The 19,928-nt window shown below is 54.8% G+C and overlaps 1 protein-coding gene across 5 annotated transcripts in view; it reads left to right on the forward strand.

Annotated features, from left to right (window-relative positions):
• Positions 1-7,545, forward strand: part of ZBTB7C (zinc finger and BTB domain containing 7C) — a 288,772-nt gene extending 281,227 nt beyond the window's left edge. For all 5 annotated transcript variants that reach the window (XM_036322899.1, XM_036322900.1, XM_036322898.1 and 2 more), the window contains one exon: positions 5,073-7,545. In XM_036322899.1, coding sequence (XP_036178792.1) covers positions 5,073-5,724 — 652 coding nt within the window. In that variant the 3' untranslated portion in view covers positions 5,725-7,545. The remainder of the gene's footprint in view (positions 1-5,072) is intronic.
• Positions 7,546-19,928: the final 12,383 nt, after the last annotated feature.

Here is a 19,928-nt window from a genome sequence, read left to right on the forward strand (position 1 = left end):
GTCCACTCCATTCAGTGTCGTGCACTGAGCAGACTACAAGAGCGTCTGACAGGTCCCTATCAAAGCAGGGGCCAGTACCATCTGCGCCTCGTGCTAGGTGAGGGCCGAGAGAGCAGCACCTGGCACTGGCACACAGATGAGCAGCTGAGTGAGTGGCTGGAGAGCTAGCATCTCTCAGTGACTGTGTGGCACCTCGGAGAGAGCACTAGGCGACCGTCAGGAACCCAGGTCCGGGGTCTGGTTCTGCCTCTAACTAGCTGTGTGACTTTGGCCAAGTCTGCTCCCCACTCTGGGCCTCAGTTTCCCCATGTGTAACATGAGGGGGTAGGAGCAGGTGCTCCCTAAGGTGGCTCCCAGTTTTATGACTTCATTTACATATTGCCCACGATCAGGAAAGCTATGGACAGACACGGGACTGATGGAGGCTTTTCATGGGAGCAGGGCAGAGCGGTGAGTAGAGTGGTCAGAGCTCATGGGAAGTTAGTCCTGGGAAAAACGTAGAGATCATCTGGTTTATCAAGAGCCTGTTAACATGTCTGATTGGTAGTCTGAGTCAGGGGGCCCAGTGACCTGTGTTATGTGCAGTACATTTCGCAGGACTTTGAAAATTCTGATCTAATCCAGTTTGCCTTCATTTCCTCATGGGAGGGGGGACTGGAAGTCCAACTCATGCCAGCAGGAGTTCAAAGATGCAGCGTTGACTGGCATGTGGCCTGCAAGGGGAGCCGCATGTCCGTGGTGTGTGGGTGCAGTACTATGTACGGGGAGGGGCGGGGCTGGCAAAGTAGGTGGGGTGATCTTTTCTTAGCTTTCCTGAGATATAATTGACATATGTCATTGTATATGTTCAAAGTATACACTGTGATGATTTGATATGTGTATTATTGCGAAATGATTCCCACAATAAGGTTAGTTAACACTCATCACCTCACATCGTCACCTTTCTAGTGTGGGTGTGGTGGAACAGTTAAGATCTACTCTCTTAGCAACTCTGAAGTTCACACTACATTCTTGCTAACTGGTCAACGGGAGTCCTCAGAACTTAGTGATCTTGTAAGTGATTGGAAGGGCTGAGCTTGTACAGGCCTGGAAAGCTATGCTAACGGTGAGTTAGCACCTAGGCCACTGGACGGAGGAGGCCTTGAGAGGTATTAAGCAGGACCACAGGCCTGCAGTCCTGGCGGGGGGTGACCAAGAGCTCAGCTCCTGAGGTCCAGGCTAGAACACTTTCCAACGACACTCATGCTGTCTCCGCGGGCAGCTTAGATCCGAGAAGAAGCAGGCGTAGAAGAGCCATGCTACAAATATGAAGCCAACTCACAAGAAAGAAATTCGGTTATACCCCTTTACTCAGACGCAAGCACAGAACACCAGAGGTCAAAATGGTACAGCCCAGCCCAAATTTTAGAGGTCAGGAAATGGGGGGCCCACGCCAGCCAGGGGCCTGCTGTGGCTCTGGGAGTATGCCAGGCCCAGCCTTGCCAATGTGCACACACATCCCACTCTCCACCCCACGTCCATTTCCCAGGCGCACGTTCAGTACAGTCTGGTGAAAAGGTCATTCCAGAATAAGGAGGCCGTGTGATCTTAGAAGCCCTCCCCTCTCTGGTCTGTGGTTTTCTCATCTTGAAGGTGAGGGAACTGCATTAGATCAGTAGTTTCAAGGTCCCGAGAAATGTACTGCTCATAACACAGGTCACTGGGCCCCCTGACTCAGACCTGTTAACAGGCTCTTAGCAAACCAGATGATCTCTAAGTTTTTTTTCCAGGACTAACTTATCATGAGCTTTGCCCACTCTACTCACCACCCCGCCCTGCTCCCACGAAAGGCCTCCATTAGGCCAGCTCCCTGCCCAGGGCTGGGTTCCTACCGCAGCATGTCCCAATCTCCTGGGCCCAGAGGCAGAAAGCTGGCAGCAGATGCCTCATCTTGACTGTTCTGGTCTTTACTTTCTGGGGCAGCCCTTATAGGCCTTGGGCTGAAAGTCCCAGTTTGAAAATCCACCTGTTTTCAACCTCAGAACAGCTTGCAAACAAACCACACCCCAAGTAGCTCCCAGCTCCCTTTGCCCATCACCGGCTGGATACCTTTGGGAAAGCTGCTTGACTTCTCTGAGCCCCGACTCTTCCTCTAAGTGAAGAAATTACTCCAGGTGTGTTGAATCGAACTCACATAAACCTAGATTTCCTCATTAGCCCCGAACAATAGAATTACTGTCTGGCCCTCGGTTCAGCTCTGTACAGAGGGTTAAATAACTTGCCTAAAGGTGACCCGGCAAGTTAGTGGTGGGTCTGCTGCTACAGCAGGGGCTCCAAGACTCCAAATAGGGAACCCACCCCTACACCATAACTTGCCTCTGAATAACAGTTTTCCCGGGTCACTGAAATGGTATATTCACCTGCCCATAGCAGGTGCTCTATGAAAGGAAGATATAATCACCTTCTTGGTACTTCTCCCACATTTGAGCCAATCGCCATTGAAATGTGATTTATTTTAGATGCCCAAATGAAAAGCCTGGGAGAAGCTGTGGTTATGTACAGTAGGCCCTTGCTATTAGGAGATTTACCCTTTGCATTGTCCATTATTTGAGGGTGAGCCCTCAGGCCATTACTACAAATTATGTGTAATAGTGATTTTTGAAAAGAAATCTACCTTATAAGGTTGTGGTGAGGCTTAAATGAGGTGCTATATTTAAAGCCCCTGATAACTCTAAGCCAGCGGTTCTCAACCTGTGGGTCGCGACCCTTTTGGCGGTTGAACGACTCTTTCACAGGGGTCGCCTAAGACCATCCTGCATATCAGATATTTACATGACGATTCATAACAGTAGCAACATTACAGTTATGAAGTAGCAACGAAAATAATGTTATGGTTGGGTCACAACATGAGGAACTGTATTCAAAGGGCCAGAAGGTTGAGAACCACTGCTCTAAGCTGAGTCCTCCGCCTGGTGAGTTCAGGAGTCAGACAGCCAGTGGGTGAGCCTAGCTGACCACCTAACGCCAGTTTCCATCAGGGCCTGGGTGAATGGGTGGGGTCCCAAGACATGTCCCTCAGGACTGTGCAGCTTTGCTCTCAGGGTTCAAGTGCACTGTGCACCCCACTGTACTTCCTACAGTGGTGAGGAAAGAGGCCTGGGCTGGGAGCCAACAGGCCTGATTCTCGTCCCAGCTCTGCCATTCACCTCTGGATGACCTCGGTGACTCCCCCTCCTAGGGCCTCAGTTTGCCCACCTGCAGAGTGAAGAATGAGCCTAGACCCTTGGTTCTTAGAGTGGTCCATGGGCTCACTAGCTTCAGCAGTGGCGGCGGCATCGGTCAGCTTGTTAGACATGCAAATTCTCTGCCCTCTCCATCCCAGACCCACTGAATCAGACTTCTGGGAGTGGGGCCCAGCACCGTTTCATCGAGCCCTGGTAATGGTTCTGATACAATATCAAGTTTGAGGCCTGCTGGCTCAGATGCTCTCTAAGGCTTCTTACTGCTCAAACATCCAATCATCTGGGGGAAACGAGGGTTACAGCATGCTGGGGGGAGGGGCATGGGATGTCACATCAGGGAACTACGCAGCCTGGGGGCAGCTGATGGTTGTGGGAGGGACAGGGGATGTGGAAGAGAGGAGGGGCTGGTGTGTGGAGGACACCAGCCAGCCCACTTCCTCCTCTCTGCCCATCCCACTCCCCACACCCACGTCCATTCCTCCAGCCTTCCTGTGAGCACAGGGGGAAAGGGCAGGTCTGGTCCCCTTCCCTGGTCCCTGCCAGTGTACACAAGAGCCTCCTGCCTGGCCCCTGAGGAACCAGTCGGAAAATGAAAGCCAGTGAGACCTCTAGTGGCCAGGGGACCCCAGGAGACCAGGCCCTCTGCTCCTGCTGTCCTGGGGTTGTGTTAAAGGCGGTTTATTTAAATCTGGCCATTTTAGGGTGGACACCTGAGCTCCACATCTGCTCTGACGTCAAAGCCCAGCCAAAAATTACAGGCAGATGTTCCACCCAAGCCAGGCCTGCAGGGTGGAGGTGGCCGACTGGACACAGAGCTGCCCGGCCTGCGGGTCTGACCAGGAAAGGCTTCCGAATGATCGTGAGAGGAGTCCTTGCAGCCCAGCTGACTCCACCACAGCCAGGCTGAACCACTCCTTGAGCTGGTTCATGCAGGCTCAGTCTTGAGGGAAAAACCCTAGGATGTCAGCTTTCCTCTCAAGACCACCAGGAGGTGTACTGAATGTAGTACAACACAAACCCGCATTCTCTTCGTCAGCCCTGGACAGTAGGAATTGACGCCTGGGCGGAGGTTCGGCTCTGTGCAGAGAGGTTAGGTAACTTGCCCAAGGTCCCCCAGCATGTCAGTGGTAGGTCTGCAGCTGGAGCAGGGGCTCCCAACCCCCAGTGCGAGCCCCACCCAACACCATTCCTTACCTCTGAATAATCCCACTTACACCCTCAGGAGCTTTGCCATGGATTAGGCCGCATTCTTGTTGCACCTGGCTCTTTTGTAAACCCTGGAATTGTCTGCAGACAAAGAGCAGAGCCCAGGCTTGGGATAAGAAAACACCATGCAGGAGACTTGAATGAGGTGTGCCGGCTGCTATAGCCTCCCAGGTTAGCCCTGAGGACAGACGGAGCCCCACAGCCCGGCTGGGATGGGCCCTGGGGCTCTGGGCCAAAGCACATGACAAACTGGAGGGAAGTGGGCAGGAGATTCAGGTGCAACCCCGTTTCAGAGGTCACTGTCCCTCCAGGGGACTAAGGACAGACTGCCGACTTGTGGGGATGTGTGTCGCCAGCAGGCCTTTGTCCAGCCTGTGGGCCGGCTCTGGCGGACTGGGAGCTTCACTGCTCAGAGCTCAGCAGCAGAAGGGGTTCTGAGTTGGGGAGGTCTTTCAGGACCCCCTCTTTCTCCCGCCGGCTGAGCCAGGTGACAGCCACACCTGTTGGGGTGGGGCACTGGTGCCATTCCTGGGGTTTGAGACCAGGGCAGCATAGCCTGTTCTGGAGGCAGGGGGCAGGGGGCAGAGGGTTAGGACTGACTCCCGGCGTTCCGGGCAGGAACTGACTCCCGGCTCTGCATTGCAGGCAGGACAAGCTGAAGATCCACATGCGGAAGCACACGGGGGAGCGGCCCTACCTGTGCATCCACTGCAACGCCAAGTTCGTGCACAACTACGACCTCAAGAATCACATGCGCATCCACACGGGCGTGCGGCCCTACCAGTGCGAGTTCTGCTACAAGAGCTTCACGCGCTCCGACCACCTGCACCGCCACATCAAGCGCCAGAGCTGCCGCATGGCACGGCCGCGGCGGGGCCGCAAGCCCGCCGCCTGGAGGGCCGCCAGCCTGCTCTTCGGGCCCGGGGGCCCGGCCCCGGAGAAGGCGGCCTTCGTGATGCCCCCGGCGCTGGGCGAGGTGGGCGCCCACCTGGGCGGGGCCGCCATGTGCCTGCCGGGCCCCAGCCCCGCCAAGCACTTCCTGGCGGCGCCCAAGGGCGCGCTGAGCCTGCAGGAGCTCGAGCGGCAGTTCGAGGAGACGCAGATGAAGCTGTTCGGGCGCGCCCAGCTGGAGGCCGAGAGGAACGCAGGCGGCCTCCTGGCCTTCGCGCTGGCCGAGAACGTGGCCGCCTCCAGGCCCTACTTCCCGCTGCCTGACCCGTGGGCCGCGGGCCTGGCTGGCCTCCCCGCGCTCGCCGGCCTCAATCACGTGGCCTCCATGTCTGAAGCCAACAACTAGGCTGGTCCTGTCTGCCCCGGCCCAGCTGCGCCGGCCTCTCTCCCAGCGGGCCCACCTGCCCCATCCAGCGGATCGGAACTTATTCCAAAATCACAAAGAAAGAGATGAAATATCTGTCAGCAGCAATGGTATTTCCCGGGCCTCCTGCGGCAGCTGCCTCCCTTTTGCTTCTGTCTGAGATGGGCATCTCCCCTCAGCGGGGCCAGCCTCTCCCTGACTGTCTGGCTCTCATAGGGGACTCACAGGGTCCCAGCCTCAGAGGAGGCCCCACGCTGGGTGCCCCAAGCACTCCCAGCTGTGCCTGCAGGGAGGAGGCTGGGCCAGAGGCAAACCAGATGCAGCAGATGAGGGGAGGGGCCTGGGCACACCCCTGGCTGAGCCCCACAGCCTAAGGCAGAGTCCCTGTGGACACTGCTCTGGTGGGTCCTGTTGGCAGGGAGGCCTCCTGGAGTCCGGAGCGAGTCTCCTGGAGTCCGAGCCCATTTTTTCCTCACCGTCCTGTGACCTCGAACGGGTCAGCTTTCTGTACCCCAGTTTCACACTCCTATGAAGGGGGGCTGGTGATTTAGTTTTTCCTCTCCCACCACCCACCCACTTGCACATGCCTGTTCCTCCAGCAGCGGGTGAAAATGGCTGGAATATGGGAGTTAGTTTTATCACATCCACCTCTGTATTCGCACAGGTGAGACGTGTGGCCAAACTAGGACCGGTGACAGGGAGAGGGCTGGGTGGGGATTGGCCACAGGCCACAGGCAGCTTTGGGGAAGACCACACATTCCCCTCTGTTCTCTGGGCAGCCTGCTGTGCATGCCTGCGATGACGTTAGCATCTACCCCACCTCCACGCACCACCTCCAAAGCTGCAGGGCAAGCATGTCAAACTCGCAGCCTGAGGGCCACATGCCTCTTTATTTGGCCTGTGTTCGCCTTTGAGTTTGACATGCTTGCTGTAGGGAGTCCTGAGGTCAACACAGAAGGGATGGGGACCCCGTCTTAACACCGGTCAACTGCCTGCCTCTACTTTGATCCCCGGAAATAGACCAAACTCCTGGTTCCCCCGGTTTATCTGTTTGCTTTTCAAGTTGTGGGTTTCCCTTGGCTGCATTTGAACACCCTCGACCCTTCCCTCCAGGGATGAAGCTGGGGTGTGGCTCCCCTCAGGGCAGGGAGGCTGAGCCTAGGCTCCAACATGGGTCTGACGGGCTCTGTGAGGTGGGCTGTCCACACACTCTCCCTGGTTCTCGAGTTTGTAGCAGGTCCTGAGAAGGAAGACAGCTCTGCTGGCCCAGTGCCTTCCTGCTCTCTCCCCTCTCCTGCCTTCCCTCCCTTTCCTTGCTGAGTTTGCTTTTGCTTCCCAGTAGCCAGGAAAGGAGGAGCATTCATCCACACAGGCTGATGCTCCCACCCCGGGAGCTGTGGGCCCCGAGACCTTACTCTTCTTCTCGCCTTGGCTTCTTCCTGCAAACACAACGAACAAAAAGGCCAGAGAAGACCACGGACTCTGTCACGCCCCCAGCTCCCCAGAAGAGACCCCTGACGCCACACCAGACGCCCTCAGATGCCATTATGCCCAGAGGGGATTGATTGCTTTGGACACCCTCTTATCTTCACAGCCACTGCTTGGGCAGCCACCTCTTAGATTTCTGTCTCCTTTCCTGACACTTGCTGACATGCCATGTCCCCCCACAAGCCAGGGGATTGGGGCTGACCCAAACTTTAAAAGAAAACAAGGGAAATGAACTAATTGGAATCCAGTGGTATCGGGCTTTTGTTTTTATTTGTAAAGGTAACGCCTTCTTATAAACTCCGTTTTTTCAGATGACTGGTTAGTTCTCTTTGTTTTCTCTCGGCTGCAGTCTGGAGCTGTACATTGTAAAACATCCAAAGATGCTGAGTACTGTACGTTCAAGGAGAACCTGAAGCGAATGGGTTGTGGGGCAGGGGGTTGTTTGGTTTGGTTTCCCTTCTATTTTTTTATTTTTGGATGTTCCGATTTCCCTCTCTGTCTGTGGGAGAACTTTGGGATTTTTTCTATTTATAACTCTTTTTTTTTATGTGATTGCTTTATGTAAAATGACTCTCAACAAAGTTTGCCTTAGTGATTCAAGGGACAATCTTCCGTAACGTTGGTCGCACGCCGCATCCCGCCGAGAAAACTCTCAGCTACTTTTCTGGCCTATTTATTAAACAGTATTCCTTGACTTGATTAAATTATATTGAGAGGTGGCAGCAACAAGCCAATCTGTAGACGTTCGTGGCTTAAGGTTTTGACGATTGGGTGTCATAAACTTGCAATAATGTCAAAGACACCTTTCCAACACAGCACAACCCTTGGCCCTTATTTAATCATTTGGAGGACAGTGTTTTGAGGGAAAGAAAGCTACCCCTGCTCAATGCCCTGGTTAACCTGGACGCCCCCTGCCCTTTCTCATGTTGGTTGCCAGTGGGTGGTTGACTGATGGGGAGGCCAGCACTCCGTTCTTTAATGGTCTCCTGCATTTCAGCTTTGCGAGCCACTGTTTGATCATAAGCTTTTGGACATCTGGGAGCCTGAGTGTGAGAGGTGTGTGTGCGTGTGTGTGTGTGTGTGTGTGTGTAAGCATATACACATGCATGTGCAGATACAGCCTGCGGTGTGTAAGCAAAAGAACATCGGAGTGTTGCTGACCGTTTTAATGCAACCAGTCCTACTGGCTCCCTGGTGTGGCGTCCAGGGGGTCTGCGGGCGGCCCTGCTACCTGGGCCTCCTTCCTCGCGTTCCCTGGCACTGGAGTTGGACTTCTCTTCTCACCTGAGCCTTCTCCCCCGAAGAGGGACTGCTGGATCCAGAAAGAGGTAAGGAAACACACTCTGCCCTCGAATGGGGTCAGCTCTGCTCAGAACCCAGAGCACAGATTCTGAATGAAACTGTCCTTTGAACTACGTTTTCCGGATAACCAAAGCCAGCCCAGAGCCCCTTTTCTGTGCCACTCCCCTTGCTTGCCATAGTAAGCGCTCCTATAAACCTAGCGCAACGCTTCTCGGTACAGAGAAAGGACAAGCCTGGGCTTCAAATCCAGACTCCTCTGAGCTGGGCATCCTCAGGTTAATTACTTCTCTCCTCTGGTTGTGACTCCCCTCTCCTCTAATAAAAAGGAGGTTGAGTACATCAGCGTTTCTCCAAGTTCTCTCCCCAAACACCCCTCAGCAGAGGAACCAGCCCACTGGGGGACGGCAGAGCCCTGAGGAACCTTTGCGTGGGGTAAAAGTCCTCTGCGGCCTCACGTTCTGGCTCTGGCCAGGGCTTGCCCTTTCAGAGAAGCGGGCAGGGCCTTGGAAGGTGCCCACCTGCAGGGCCGCATCCCGGCAAGCATTTTCTCCCACATGTTCCTTCTCTCCTGGGACCCTGCCAGCTCTTCCTCCCGGAGGTGCTCTGAGCTACTGTGGTGCATATTTCCAGAAGCAGCACCACTGGGTGTCCCCCCCCCTCCACCCCCCACCGTGTGCACTCTTCCTTCTGAAAGCTGGGGGAGTTGGGGCTTCTAAGGGAAAGAGAGAGGGCGGGGCAGGGAGGCCTTGTCTGCCACAGGCCCCTCCTCTGCAGAGTCTGTCCTTCCCAGGAGCAGCCAGGGAGGAGGCCCTGCAGGAGGGAAAAGCAACCTGCATGCAGAGGCCCTCCAGGGACCTGGGACAGATTCTGAAGTCAAGCATGTTACTATCCAGCGGGCCCACCTCCCAACCCCCCAGTGCACGCCTCTCTCCTCCGGGTGCCCCTTCCTATCCCAGCCGCCCTTCAGGATGTAGGTTCCCTCCCCTCTCTGCCCTCCCCTCTGTTCCAACGCTGACCAGAGCCACCCAGGGTGCACGCGACTCACGGGCTCCCTCTCCTGACCTCAGCAGCCCCTGTGCCTCCTCCGGGCTGGAAAGAAACACCCTGAGCCAAGCGATGTCAGGCCTCAGGAGCAAATCGGGTGGCTAATTTGGACAGCTGGCCTTGAAATCAGACCAGGGGGCAGTTACCAGCCAGCCTGGGCCTCCTGCTCCCTCACCTCCCTCCCTTGCCCCGCCCCTCCGATCCCAGATGCAGGAGGCCTATAGCCTCCTTCCCTCCCTTCAGGTTTGCAGTGCCGAAGACTGAGTCAAACATGCATTTCCAGGAATTGATGGGGAGAGGATTCCCTGGGGAGGCCCCACTCATTTTCCCTCCTCGCTACATCCTGGGCAGAGGCGCCGTGACCTTGGTCGGTAGCACCCACATGGCCTAAGCCAAAAAAATACGGGTCCAGAAATGGCCTCACAAATAAGGACAAGACATCTCAAATCGGACAACCCTGGAAAACCTGAAAACTGATCACTTTACCTGCAGCCAGACATGCACACACACAATCATCAGACAAATGATACACAGGCTGATGTCATCCTCCTTGTAACAATAGGAGACATGGCAGTGCATGGACAAGACCCGGCAAAGCCATCTTCCCCACGGGTCTCCCTGCTGGAATATTTATAACGCACACTCTCACTTTCATCCCCGTGGTTCCCCTATTGAGCCATGAACTCTGGCCCTGACAACAGAAGCAAATGAATAAACAAATCATTTTCTGGAATAAGGAAGGAAGAGAGAGTGAATCAGACCCCTTTCTGGTGTTCCTCTAAAAATTAACCAATTAAGCACAAACCCTCCGAGTAACGTAGTGCCTTTTCGGCGGATTTGGAGTCCATTGATCAGTGGGATTTAGCCCCAGGAAGCACACACCATAAATACATGTCCCCGTTTGTATCAGTCGGAGTTTCGTCAAACACCAGAACCCACTCTAAGCAGCTAGAGGAGCAAAGGCGTTTATTAAAGGGAACTAAAGTCTCTCACAGAATTCCCACCAGGGCCAAAGAGCCAGGCCTGCAGGGCCACCAGAGCAGCTGTGCGGGTTGCGTACTGCACAATAGTGGCACCGTTGAGGGGTGCCCTTCACACCCTACACTGATTTGTACATTTTTTACAATATACATTAGATCTGTATATCATAGCAACTTCCCAGCAGATGGCAGTAATGTGTCTAGAAGGGGTTCCCTGGTCTAATTTTGCCCAAAGTCCATGGCCTGGAAGCGAGGAAGCAGGGAGAACCCCACACCGCAGCATCAGACTGCTCCTACAGAGATGCGATTGCTGCTGCTGCTGCCAGGCACAGACCCCACGCTCACCCGACTAACACGAGGCGTGCCCGGGCCACTGGGACTCTACTCTTCTCCCCAGAAAACAGATTTCACGTGTCTGGACTTGCATTGCTTGGTGCTGGTGCATCTGATTGGGAAAGCCATGCCTCTGTTGATTGCAGGTTGACTGGGAAAGGAAGCTTCTGGCTTCTACCTTTTTTTCTCTTCCAGGCAGAGTTCCAGGTGGCTGGGGAGGACTCAGAGACTCCCTCCAGTCTGCATTCAGACCCAGCCCTCACCCTGGGGATGCTGGCAGACTGACCCAGGGCTCCTGTCCAGTGGGCACCAGTGTTCCTCAGCATCCTTGCTCAGCCTGTTTCTCTGTTCGTAAAAAGAAGGAGGTGATACCATCTGCTTGGAGGGTCTCTGATGAGATTCCAGGGGGCATAGGGAACACCAGCCCTGCCTGCCACCTAGTGCCTCCTCTGTCAATGTCGGTCTTCTTTCTTCTTTCCTCTGTGATCCATCAGTAACGTTGAGAATGGTGGTGCTTATTTATGTTTCCTCGCCTTTTATTCTTCAAATGAAAAAGGAAGGAGGGAGGGAAGGAGGGGATGAAGGGAAGAGGGGAGGGGAGGAGGGGAGGAGGAGGAGATGCACTCATTACTAATCCCAGTGATTATCTGAGTTGCTGTTTTGGATAATCTGATGATGGTGGTTAATCAATTGCCAGTTCCTGTGGGAAAGCTGGAGGAGGAAGTGACAAGGACATCCTCTTTTTAAATCAGAATGTGGAGCTGGTGATTTCTCAGAGTTTTCTGGCATGTAAAGCTGTTTGAAGGCACCCAGGGAGACCCATTCAACTGCAGAACTTTGATTACATGTGGCTGGGGCCTCCTCTCCAGATGCTTCCCAATTACAGCCCAACCTCCCTGGGCTCCCCAGGGCCCAGTGGGGACCTCTCTGGGGCTGACAGAGCCGTGGGTAGGGAGGCCAGCAGAGGCTGTGGTGCCTGAGCCACATGTTGGGGAAAAGGAATCACAATCGGATCCTAAGGATTAGGCTTGGGAAGATGGGAAGAATCGTCAGCACTGCCTTTTGGCCTGGCAGCCAGGCTCCTGCCCTGGCCCCATGCTTTGCAGGGCTCCCCGTGGGGCATGGAATCTGAGGAGCCAGGAGCCCATGCCCCTTATGGGCAGAGAGTGGGCAGGGTACTTGGGACCCTCTATTCCCTGTTCCCAGCACCTCCATGGACCTCCCCGAGGTGTTCCTTCCTGAGGGCAGGTTGTTGCTGGCATCCCTCTGCCTATACTGAGGGGTAGCCGGGGCCGGGGGCTGTTTGTGGGGAGGATGGAGAGAGCTTGGCCATGTGGATTCAGTGTTCACACGCAAGACCTCTCAGCGTCCCTAACAGAGTGAGGGGCAGGAAGAGGGGGGGCTGGGGGTTGCCAGCCAGCAGACTGGCTCTGCCCCACCAGAACCCCAAGGATCTGAGGGTCTAACTGGGATCTGGCTTTCCGGGTCTCTGTGCTTGTCAAGATAGGAGGATAGAACAGAGATTATTTAACAGCTTGTTAGCTGGACGTCTGTGTTTAAATATTTATTTTTTTTAAATATTCTCATTGATTTCATAGAGGAAGGGAATGATGGTTTCTGCGTGACCCCCCTGCAACCTCGGCATGTGCCCTGACTAGGAATTGAACCATGACCTGGTTCATGGGTCAATGCTCAACCATTGAGTCACACTGGCCGGGCTGTGTTTAAATATTTAGACATGACACGTGGACCTCTATCTGTATTCTAGCCCAGGTAGGGAAAGATGGAGGGAAAGCCGTGCTGGTCCCATAAGTTCTATAAAGGAAGGGCAGGGGGTGTGAAAGTCTGGCAGGTGGTGGGGACGTTGGGGGGCTGACACTGATTTGCACTGACTTCACTTGAAGTTGCCTGCACTTTGTTGAAGGAGCCAGACACAGTAGGGTGCCAGCAAGAAGGTGTCATTCCCTCCCATCACTTCCCTTCACCTGACTCTGCTGGGTCTTCCTTCTCTGGCTCTCCATTTTGAGAAGATCCCATACATTTTCTGGGCATGCTCAGTAAAAGAAAAGTCTCATTTTCAGTCATCTAAACAGTCCAGCCCAATCCAACATCAAAAATTCCCTCTCACCCATCACTGCATTCCCTTCCCAAGGTCCTTCATGCAGGTCCTGGAGCAGTGGGGACAGGAACAGGAACTCTATTCATCTCTTCAGCTGCTATAACAAAGTACCACAGACTGAATGGTTTATTAACGACAGAAATTTATTTCTCACAGTCTGGAGGCAGGAAGTCCAAGGTCATGATGCCAGCATAGCCGGGTTCTGGTGAGAGACCTCTTCTGGTTTTCAGTTGACTATCTTCCTGCTGTGTCCTCAGTGGCAGAAGGCAAGGAGAAACAAGTTCTCTCATGGCTCTTGCAAGGGCACTAATTCCATTCATGAGGACCCCACCCTCATGACCTCACCTAACCCTAATTACCTTTCAAGAGCTCTACCTCCTAATACCGTCACATGGGGGTTGGGTTTCAACATACACATTTTGGGGGACACAAACATTCAGTCCACAACAGTTGCATTTCATTCTTTGCTCCATGTCCTCAAACACCCATCAGCGACTGTGTCTGGCTCCTCTGGGGGTCAGCAGAGAGGAGAAAGGCAGGAAAAAGGTAAGGTCACACTGCAGGTGGACAGTGCCCTCTCAGTGGCAGATTGTTCTCTCCCCATTGGGCACTCCAACCTTACACTGTTCCCTGATGGGAAAGACACCCCTCTAGCTGAGTTCCTAGAATAGTTACGGTATCCCCACAGACCAGCCTGAATCCCAATGGAAATGACGGAGTGAAGAAGGGCTTAAGCCCCTCCTTCATGCCACTTGGAGCCGCACTAAACATTCCCCTGCCTGCAGGTGGGTCTTTTCAATTGTATGAGCAGCCTCGCATCCCAGCATTGGTCACTCATGAATGGAGACAAATGACAGAAGAGGTTCTGGTGCCTTACACACGTTTCTGCAAGTTCCACGGGGTGACCAGCTGGATTGGAGACATTCTGACCTTTAAAATTCCTTTCCCTGGGGCCAGGCTGTCGACCCTGGTGAAAATTAATTATAACCTCCAAGTTGATTTTATTTGGACATCAAAGACGAGTGCCTCTTTAATCTTTATAGTGAGACATACATAACAGAGAGCCAACAAGAGCGCTGTGTCTAGGGGCTTGGGCAGGCTATTCATTCTCCTTTGAATGTAGCTGTCAAGGTTCTTGTATACGAGCCAGAGGAGACTGGCAATGAAGGAGAAAGCGGATTTATTTGAAGGATATTGCAGCTCAAGGACTGAGGGGGAAGTGGGAGCATCAGAAAACAGGGAGGAAGCAAAAGGGGCAGAAGGTCAGCTCCATCACGACCAGCGTGAGAAGCTGCTCCTCCATGAATATGGCCCCATATGAGTGTCACCGTCTCCAGATGCAAAGTCCCAGGCGGGAGCATCCATGTGGCCAAGGCGACAGCACAGGTCCCCCAGCGTCAGCTGTAAGAGGCAGGAAAAGATTGTTCCTGGCCCTCCTAGCTCCCGCTCCCTTTAATACTCACTGAAGGAGGCTCTCCAAACAGGAGGATGACTGAATGCCGGGTCCCCAGAAAGTGACAGAGGTCAAGCACAGTCAGTGTGCGTGGCCTGAGAACCGTGGTCACGCTCCATTACTCTCATATGTCCACATGAGAAAGAAACATCGCTGTGGCTTCGGATGCCAATAGCAGCGGCCAACCATTGGTTTAGAGTTTTTGTATTCCAAAGCCACTTATTTATGATTTGGGGACTTGGGAACGCTTCCCTAGTCATTTCTCATTTCCAACCCTTTATGCCCACTGCTCAGGATAGACGGGTGGGGTTACCAGAAATTAGGAGGCTGGTTTCCAAGCCTTCCCCCTGTCACCGACTCTCTGTGCAACCAGGAGGAAGTTACCTCAACTCTAACTCTGTGTTTTCTCATCTGGAAAATGAGGGGGCGGAGGAGATGATCCCCAAGACTTCTTTCTGCTCTCACACCGCGAGATTCCATGCCTCTGTGCCAAGGAGCATTTGAAAAGGGCCTGATTTCCCAAAGGCCCTCCTCATCTCTCTCCAGAACTGCAGTTGCCTATTATGCAGGATGCGCCTCACCCTTGAGGTTGTTGGATGTAAATATTATTGAGAATGACTCCACTCTGGGGCCAAGATCACCCACTGGAGATGCCATTCAAGTCAAATTACCAAACAACACACAGGAGGGCTCCTGCTTTCATCTTTCCTGAGTGGGGAAATTTGCTAAATCTTATTTTCTCATATATCCATCCATCCACGCAGACATGAGGGCACAAACGCACATGCACACACGTTCCTGTGTTATCATCACTGTGGCTTAGAGCTGCATATGTAACTATATCAGTAAAAAGCTCTTTTTCGTGGGTTGTGCCTTACCTAAAGGCACAGAACCAGTTCCTTTCTTTCTATTCACACTGCATTTTCCCTTTGTTCTCTATGTTGGACATGTCTTAGCCATGCCCGCTGCCATCTGGAGTGACTACTATGGAAGGTGAGGAAGAGGAGGACGGTGGGAGTGGAGTCTGATGAAAGTGCCTTTGAAGTGAACACTTGCAGGAGCCTACATCTGATTCCAAGTTTTGTCTGAAGATAAACTACATTTCCATGACCCCAGTCAATGCTGTACCTTGATTTCTGAAGGGAGGCCAAGTTCCCAGCAGCCCCCGGGGGCGCTGTGGAGGCAGCCCTGTGGAGAAGTGCTGCAGGGCAATGGCAAGGCAATGCCTGCCTGGGTGTGGGAGCCCCAGCGGGGACCTGTCCTGTGCCTCTCTCAGGCCCACTCTTCCACCAGTCCCTAAACAGAACTCTTAGTGATAAAAAGTGTGTCCACGAACCAGGCATATTATTCTATGGAGAATCCACAGACTTTTATCATTATTAGTGACCAGAAAGTCTGCATTGCAAGGATTTTGAAATCCATCCCAGGCCATGGTTTTCTGAGGTTCTCCATGGGCCTCTCAGACCGGCCCTCATAGCAGCTGGCAGGTGGGAGAGCCGCATCCACAGGTGCAGCCTGTGCCCCTCCAGCCCTCCCCCACCTCCCCCACCTTCCCCAATCCCTTCCCCCCCACCCTGAAATTAGGTCCAGAAGAGCAGGATCCAGCAAAAAGCGTGCAGTGGTGGCAGGGGCAAGGCACGGCGAGGTCATCCAGTCACTGCCAGGTGAAGGGAAGCGACAGCAGCCAGTGTGCTGCGGGGGTACGTGCACTTCCGCAGCTACAAAAAGCCAGGTTCCTGACGTGCTTTCAAGCAGGAATTCAGCAGGGATCTTTCCTCATGTGAGCTGCGTGGGAACGCTGCCTTTGTATGATCCCAGCCTTTGACCTATGTGGGACCACTCATATAAAAATGGGGCTAAGCTTCCACTTCCACCAACGGCCAACTAGGATATCTTGGACTAGCCTTCCACTGATGCCACATATAAAATCTGGGGAAATATTTTTAATACATGTTTATTGATTTCGGAGAGGAAGGGAGAGGGAGAGAGAGAGAGAAACATCATTGGTCGGCTGCCTCCTGCACGCCCCACACTGGAGATCTTGCCCACAGCCAGGGCCTAAGCCCTGACTGGGAATCGAACCCTGACCTCCTGGTTCATAGGTGCACGCTCACCACTGAGCGTCCTCCCCCTGTAGCCTCCTGCCGCGGCTGATGGAGTCTGCGAATGCTCCATCAGCAACATCGTCCCCGACCCTGGAGCGGGCCGGGCGCCAGGACGGGGCCCCCAGGCGCATCCCCAGGAGTCTGCTCTATCTAAAGCGGAGGCTCCAACCGGGAGATCACCCTCTGCGACGCCTCTCCTCCTCCCCGCGCCCCCAAACCTCACACCCCACCCCCACCCCCGCCTCCAGGAGCAGTCCCCGCGCTCAGTGCCCAGGGCGGCCAAGGCGGGGCGCTCGGACCAGGGCAGCAGAGGAGGGGACAGGGACAGGGAAGGAACCTGGGAAGGGGACCAGCCCCGCCAGCCGCCGCCAGCCCTGCTGCGCCCCCGTGTGGCCTCCGCGCGCATCTGCGTCGCGCGGGAACAAAGCCCGCGGCGGCGAGGGCGGGGCGGGAGGGGCGGCGAGTCCTGGGGGTGGAATCCGAGGCTCGCGAGCTCGGGAGCTCGGGCTCTCAGGCCCCGAGTCTAGGTGGGGGCACCCCTGGACGGGCTGACGCCCCAAATAAAAGAAACCACGATTCTAGACGTGGCTGCTGAAGATTACTCTTAGGGGAGCAAATAAGGAGGGGAGGCAGGCTGTGGCGCCTCAGCCGCTGGGAAAGATCACCCCGTCTTCCGCCCGCTGCCCTCTGCCCCCCTGAAGCTCCAATCCCAGCTCTGATCAGCGGGCAGACAGCGACTCAGAGTTTGAGGGCGAGAGGGGGAGGGCGCCCTGCCTGGGAATGGGAGCTCCTGGCCCCTTAGCGAGTCCCGCAGAGCCACGCTGGGTGGTGGCCGCAGACGCCCCACCTCTCAGGCCTGGGACTTGGACAGAAGTTGGCGGAGGCGCAGACACGTGGGAGAGTGTCCACCACCCAAGGCTCCTGTGCGCCATCAACCCGCAGCCCCCGGTGTGACTGGCCGCAGGGCCTGTGCGTGACCTGGTAGGTTCATGCAGAAACTGAAAACCTGGGAATATCCTTTCTTTCTTCCTTCCTTCCTTCCTTCCTTCCTTCCTTCCTTCCTTCCTTCCTTCCTTCCTTCCTTCCTATCCTGTCTCTCTCTCTCTCTCTCTCTCTCTCTCTCTCTCTCTCTCTCTCTCTCTCTCTCTCTCTCTCTCTTCTTTTTTTCCCTTTTCTCCTTTGCATTCTTTGAACTATGGGTGAGCAAGCCAATGACTGCCAACTCTTTCACTTCTGGTGACTTCAGTTTCCATTCTTTTAGCTCCAGCTGGGCTGGGGCAGCTATGAGCAGAACACCTTTGCAGACGGAGCCTTAGCAGAGTGAGCGGAGGAAGGTCGCCCGCTGTGTGTTGGGCTCTGCACAAGCATCTCTTGCCCGGATGGAACATGCCCAGACTCCACTGGCCACACCACGAGGCTACAGGGGAGCACGAAGTGGGTGGACTCTGCCCCATTTCTCCTCTTGCCCGGGACGTGGTCAAAGGCACACTGTCTGCACCAGGGAGTCTTCTGAGAAGCACGCCGGCGCCATCTCCATCCCAGCGCCTGGGCCCGGGAGCCTCGGGGCTCGGGCTGCATGGCGTCTGGGCGCCACTCCAGGGGCCTCTGTGTCATTTCCTGGAGACCTTCGCACACAGAGGTTGTTAGGTGGGGCAGCCTGCAAAGGCCCAACCTTGCTGGGAACCGGGATAGCATCTGAGGAAAGGCGTCAGCTGCTGCCCTGGGACTCGCCTTCTCCCAGTTCTGCCTCTAACACTCGCCGCAGCAGATTAAGATCCCGGTTCAAGGCCAACACCCTCGCTGTGCAGTTGAGAAAACTGAGACCCAAAGAAAGGGCTGGCAGGCCCTTCTGGTGAGCAACACAGTTCTGGAGTCGGGGTCTCTCCCAATCCTTCATGGCAGGCAGCTTCTCACACCAACATTAACTGTTTATTGCTTTCGCCCTCCCTTACCACCACCCCCCCCCAACAGAGCAGCTGCTTGGGCCCCTCAGAGGTGGGACCCCACACAGCAGGGGCTCAGGCCACTGGCAGAACCTTGGGGAGCTGCAGCTGCACAGCAAGAAGGCGGGGTTCTGTCCTCCCTCCCGCGGTGGGCCAAGGCCAGGGAAGTGAAGGGAAGGTCAGGTCAAGAAGAGCAGCCTTTCAGGCAGGGCCTGCTTGCTCTGCCCTCCAAAGGGAGGAGGCAGGATGTCCGCCACCGAGGGAGCCCTTGGGGTCCAGCCCCCAGAGCCTGGATACAGTGACTTCATCAGACATTTCCAGCTTTTATGATCTGCCAACAGGGCCCTCAAGTGACGCAGGCTGACCTCCCCTGGCAGCCCGTTTTCCCGGGCACAGTGATCTCAGCCCCATTGGAATGCTGCTGCCCTTCGCAAGCCCCTTCCCAGGCCACAGGCCCCAGGCCACAGGAACAGGTCAGGGCACTGAGCAGTGGCCAGGGGGAGTGGTGTGGCTAGAAAAGGACAGGAAGTCCACAGGTGAGCTGGGGATGTCACCTGGGAGGCTGGAAATGGGAGCAGGGAACACTCAGCCCTGGAGAGACAAGAGATCGGGCTTGAAGGGTCAAAGGAGCCATGACCAGCTGCTCGGCAGGTCCCCCACCTTGGAATCCCCATGGGCACCTTCCAGGTGCTGCTCCCTCTTTGTTGCCTTCCTAGGCTCAGGGGTCTCACACAACCACTGTCTCCCTGCGCATGTGCGTGCGCGTGCACACACACACACACACACACACACACCAGACTTCCACATCCAGGTGACAAACCACTAGTATTGTGTGCGTTCAATCCTGGATTGGATGGAATGGCCTTGGGCAAGTTGCTTCCCCTCTTTGAGCCCCGGTTTCTTTGGGGGGTAGCGGAATGGGAATAACACTAATAGTGTCTTCTCCATAGGGCTATGGTGAACCAATAAATAAGGTCCTACATGATGCTTGGCACATAGGAAGTGTTCAGAAAAGAGTAGCTATTATTGTTACCTTTGTCTTCCAAGTCAGTAAGCAGAGATTCCTGGCAAAGACAGCAATGGGTCTCCAAGTGTGGCTGTTAGGAAAGGGAAGCAACATTTGCATGATTACTGGCCTAGCCCAGTGGTCAGCAAACTGCGGCTCTTTGGCCCCTTGAGTGTGGCTCTTCCACAAAATACCACGTGCGGGCGCACATGTACAGTGCGACTGAAACTTCGTGGCCCATGCGCAGAAGTTGGTATTTTGGGGAAGAGCCACACTCAAGGGGCCAAAGAGCCGCATGTGGCTCGCGAGCCGCAGTTTGCCGACCACTGGTCTAGCCCATTAAACTTTAGGCTTCAAGGAATTATTCTCCCTGTTTTAACAAATGGCACTCCTGTGGCTGAGAGAGTATAAAC

Source organism: Myotis myotis, unplaced genomic scaffold, assembly GCF_014108235.1.
Source record: "Myotis myotis isolate mMyoMyo1 unplaced genomic scaffold, mMyoMyo1.p scaffold_m19_p_9, whole genome shotgun sequence".
NCBI lineage: Eukaryota > Metazoa > Chordata > Mammalia > Chiroptera > Vespertilionidae > Myotis > Myotis myotis.